Genomic DNA, 5304 nt, shown 5'->3' on the forward strand with positions numbered 1-5304 from the left:
ATAAGTAAAAACTAAAGATGTGTGTAAAAAATAGTATATAATAAATATGATGTCTATTGATATCTTTTGTCAGCAATTATGATAAAGAAATCATAATATATTTTTTTATTCATTTTTATTATTATTGGATACATAACATATTTTAATTATTAAGCTTAAGTTATCTAGAACAGACATACATTTTGTAAATGTTAGATTGAAGAATGTCTTAATCATTTTATTTTATTTATTGTTTTACTTAAAATAGAAGATTATCGTCATCAACAATAGTAATAATATGGAATTATTATTATTATTCAACATCACTGCACAAGTGTACACTTGTAAATAGAATTGTTTTCTTCATATTATAAGATCCAACAAATACAATTCATATTAAACAAAAAAAAAAAACAAGAGGTATAAAACTACAATAATTATTTACCTTAGTATAAAATAATTTTTTTTAAACATTGAAAATGGCCAATATTCTAAGGATACAATTTATTATTATTTTTAAACAGGTCCATCAATAGAGCTGACTTTAATTCGGCAGTAATATAGACATTTCCAAAGTGCTAAAAGTGTTAACATGAGAACACCTGTGGAAAAGTGAAATATGCAAGTATTATTGGAACAGAATTATATTTTAATACATTTAATTTCGATACTAACCAATGTGAATAATGAAATAACCGCTGTGAGCCTTTGCATTTGAATATGTGAAGAATACAACACCTCCGCCAATAACAAACAGTATTACAGATAAAATGAGGAAAAATATGGCTTTTGTTTTAGCAAAGTCGGGGCCAACAGAAGACCTGTAATCAAAGATAACAAATATCATAAAAAATGCAATAGTAGTTTTAATTTTTTTTTTTTTTTTAAAACAACAGAATACTTACACTTTACGGCAATGCGGGCATCTGGCCAATGCGTTTTGTAACATATTAAACTGAAATATAATTTGAATAAATTGATCAAACTTAAATAACATAAAATATTATATTACTTTTTTTTAATTTAATACAAACAAAAATATAAACATTAAACAAGGTATTATTTTGGATAGAGTTTAATCAGGGAGAAGTGTCATTTATCTATATAATCTAAATTATTTTTGTTACGGTTATTATTAAGCAGTATAATTTCCATGCCTTTTATACATGTGTACAATTACGGTTTTACATAGTTTTAGATAAATACTATCTATTATTGTTGTCGCTGTAAATGTTTGTATCAATAATCGGTAATTTATTCCATAACCCAATCAGATTCAGATAAAGTGATTAATTATTATTTATTTGTTTACGCATTCTTTAAAAAATATTTTATATAAAAGACGATAAAATGTCTCCATAAAATTGGTTTAATAATAAAAGCATATTTTTTTTTGTATTTATATGAATAGAATGCATTTTTTTCTATAAAAATGATGTATCTATTATTTGTTAGCTGGTAAGGATATGTTTTAGAATATTCTCTCCATAGACTATAGTACCTATATAATATAATCCATAATAATATATATATATACAACCAAATAATTGAGTAAAATAACTTTTTAGCAATATAAAAAGAACTTTTAATTAATCAAAAAGATCAACACGTCTCATTAAATTATTCAACATGACACTTTTCCTGGGTTAAATAAGCTTAAAAATAATTTGAATAATAAACTCTCATTATGTAAATAATAATAATAATTTTTTTAAAAATTAAATTAAAATAATATAATAATTACACGCAAACAAATATTTGAATATCTACTAAAATATAAGTACTGTAATTCGTAATTTGTTATAATAAATAAATAATGCAATATTTATAATAATATGGCTATTACCTAATAATTTATAATTTAATTAAAATAATCTTTGGTTCAAAATACTGTTAGTAAGGTCATATAATAATTTAAATATTTTTAACACTTACAAGGAATGTATCCTGGCAGTGCACACAAGTAACGCGACACATGCCTGGAATCTGAGGAACCGGCGGTGTTACAGGACTTGGCGCTAAGTTTATAACTCTTTTGCAGTTTATACGGGGACAAGCAATACGTTGTGATGTACTTTTGCAAATCAAAAGACAGTGACACAGACAGCGTACATATTTCTTGCCTGCTGGAGCACTTCTAATAGGCTAAAAATTGTAATTATAATTAAAATCTTAAGCAGTGTTGTTTGTTATGTATATTATAAACATATAGGTAAGTATAAATATTTTATACAATATATAAAATACATATCATTCATTTTAATTTTTATTCAGAATTTACTGAATCATTTTGATTTTACTTACAGTGGCTTCATTGCAGCGATTACATTTTACAACATGTTGTTCCCTTTTACCAATTACATCAATCATTTCTTGACAAACTCTACATGTTACTTTAGAAGCAGCATTTTCAGGTCCCATTTCAGGAACTGTAAATTCTGAATTTTCATTTGGTACATTAGTAGATAATGTATTGGAATCAATAATGGACGATGAAGGAGAATCTAAAAAAAAACATTTAAAAAAATAATATAATTGATTGTACAAGAAAAGTAATGCATAATTTATTGTGATATAAAAATTGTAACAATAACTAGAGCACAGATTTATATGCACTAAAATATGTCATATAATACGCAGTTAAAATCGTGAAAATATGCAGTTAAAAATCTTTAAATTGTGTAATATGGAAAAAAATTACATAAAATAGTATAGTTTATAAATGAATGACTCAAAAATAATTAAAAACAAATTAAATGACTTGTAATTGTAATTATATGTATATATACTCTATTCGGAATGAGATCGTACCCAGGCGGCCAAGTTGTGCAGTTAATTAGTTAATTATTTTAGTTTTATTTAGCCTATTATGAGAATTTGTTGTTATAATATAAAACTTATATTTAATATTTGAATATATTATTTACATTTCTTATTACATAGTTCATAGCGTTTTTTGATCTATATAAAAATGTAGGTAATATACCAACCAGGGGCATATCCAGGAATTTTTAAAGGGGGGGGGGGGGGTCCAAATTTTGTTGACATCTAAAAAGTATACAATAAGTGATTTGCACCTTAAGAATTTTAAATTTTGTTAATTAATTGTTAATCAATGGGGGGATACAGACCCCCCCAATGAGTAAGCCCCTGCTACCTATAATCATTGATTAATATAGGTGTTGTTCGTTGGTTAAAAATGGTATATCTAGGTACTTAAGATTTATTATGATACATTTAAATAAGCGTGTTTATAATCTATATTATGTAATCCGGTATAATATACAATAGGCAATACATTTCAAACTTTTTTAAAATTTGCAGAAATATGATAAAAACAAAATCGCCATTATCTTCAAGCTATTAGAATTCGTAACGATTACTGATAAAAATCCCAAAAATGTGAAAAGGAAAAAATATGCAATTCCATAAAAATCTGAGCTGTAATTACATTTAAATACAGCTTCAAAATACATTTAGTTGTAAATTAAAATAAATATCAAATATTTTAGTACATATATTCTATTCAAGTTGAGAAACATAGTTGGCGGCCAACTTGTGTGCAATACTACAAGACAAGTATATAGATCAGAGGTCACCAACTGGCAGACTGCGGTCTGGATACTGACCCTTATCCGGAGTAGTTTTAAAATTTTTATAATACACATATAAAAACTATAAGTGTCATATAAAATTTATATTAGAACAAAAATTGTTCATACTAAAAATGAAATGTTATCTTGTATACCTAATCGTTGTTTTTAGAATTTTTCTATAGTAATAACATTATCAGAATAAATAAATCAATTAATATAAACACAAATGAAAATAAAATAAAAATTGTATTTATTTAATGTGTGTAAAAATCACTAAAACTGTTTGGGACCGCAAAAGTTAGGTAAGTTTCAAAACTGATCTTCATAGAAATTATTTGATGACCCCTGATATAGATAGTTGACTCGGTGGGGGTAACAAACGTGTATTGCCTGACTGTTGCCGACAAAATTCAGTGGTAAAATACCAGTTAATAAATGTACCCACAAAATATCAAAATTCATTCAACATTTTTAAACTTTTGACTTATCAAAGCAAAAAAAAAAACCTGATTATTTAATTGGATATTAATAAAAAAAAATACCAACTAATAAAATATTGTAAATTAAAAAATTGTAATATTAAATTCTTCAGTTTCAGAAAACGCAAATGTAATTTAATATCAACATTTGGTATTAGAATTTAATTGCATAGTAGAAGACAATCAAACTGTAAATTAATATATACTTTTTAATTGTACCTACAACTTTAATAACATTTCATTTATTATCCTGTATGATTGATGATATTTTTATAATAAAATACCTATGCTGTAAAAAAATTATTAATATTAACATAATATTATTGTTAATAACTAATAAGAAATGGAAATTAAATTCATGTATCACTAACTAAATTTGTAAGTAAACAAGTTTTCTATAAAATATAATTAACCCACTCAGACAAAATAAGCTTACTTTTATTTTACATATTTCTTCAAACATACACATTTTAATTCTATATTTTCCACAATAATTTCAAATTAAATGAATACATTTTCATAGATTTGTGTTCTATATGTGTATTAAATCATCTTAAAATGTTTAATACTACCCATATAGTGAAATTTTCAAAGGCCATTAATGAATTTTACCAAAGATGATACCCTTGAGATGTCTTACACGTGCACTTCATTGTATTGGAGAGAGTATAAGAGCATTATTTTCAAAATGGAAAAGTTATCTGCCCCCAGTCACATAAAAGTTGAAAGAAATGTATTCAAATTTGAATCAAAATATTGATGAGTATAAAATATAAATAAAAATACTACAATCATATAAAATAATTAATATCTAAATAATAATAATTTATCTTTAATAGGTATACTAAGCAGTAATTATATTATATTATTTTAAGATAAATAAAGGTACCAGTTATAATATTTTTTATCCAAGATTAAGGCGATTCGATACCATGATTTTCTGTTTTTGTCTAACACACGCATAACATAGCATTTAGACGTGTATTTTGCCAAACATACCAATTGTTTGTGTAGTCGTGTCGCCGACCTCTTGCGGTCACTAAATACTTTATACCAATTGGAATTACAGAATTTACTATCGCCTTGACCGTCGTCACTCTTTGTTATAATATTATGGTTGACGGGTTTATTAATATATATTTTCTGTGTCTAGGATTATATTATGGCAGATATAAAAAAAATTTCAAAAATTTCGTGACAACATAATCACAAAAGACACAACCGACAACCGAAGGCACCTGAATGCTTTC

The 5304-nt window shown here is 25.1% G+C and overlaps 1 protein-coding gene across 1 annotated transcript in view; it reads right to left on the reverse strand.

Moving 5' to 3' along the window:
* Positions 1 to 309: 309 nt before the first annotated feature.
* The window catches only part of LOC100164628 (type 1 phosphatidylinositol 4,5-bisphosphate 4-phosphatase), a 7769-nt gene continuing 2774 nt past the window's right edge, over positions 310 to 5304 (reverse strand). Inside the window, exons 2-6 of the mRNA XM_001949782.5 lie at positions 2284 to 2483; positions 1915 to 2124; positions 885 to 934; positions 655 to 800; positions 310 to 581 (exon numbers count right to left, since the gene is read on the reverse strand). Of these exons, the coding sequence (XP_001949817.1) occupies positions 496 to 581; positions 655 to 800; positions 885 to 934; positions 1915 to 2124; positions 2284 to 2483 (692 nt within the window). The 3' untranslated portion in view covers positions 310 to 495. The remainder of the gene's footprint in view (positions 582 to 654; positions 801 to 884; positions 935 to 1914; positions 2125 to 2283; positions 2484 to 5304) is intronic.

This window comes from Acyrthosiphon pisum, chromosome X (genome assembly GCF_005508785.2).
Source record: "Acyrthosiphon pisum isolate AL4f chromosome X, pea_aphid_22Mar2018_4r6ur, whole genome shotgun sequence".
Lineage (NCBI taxonomy): Eukaryota > Metazoa > Arthropoda > Insecta > Hemiptera > Aphididae > Acyrthosiphon > Acyrthosiphon pisum.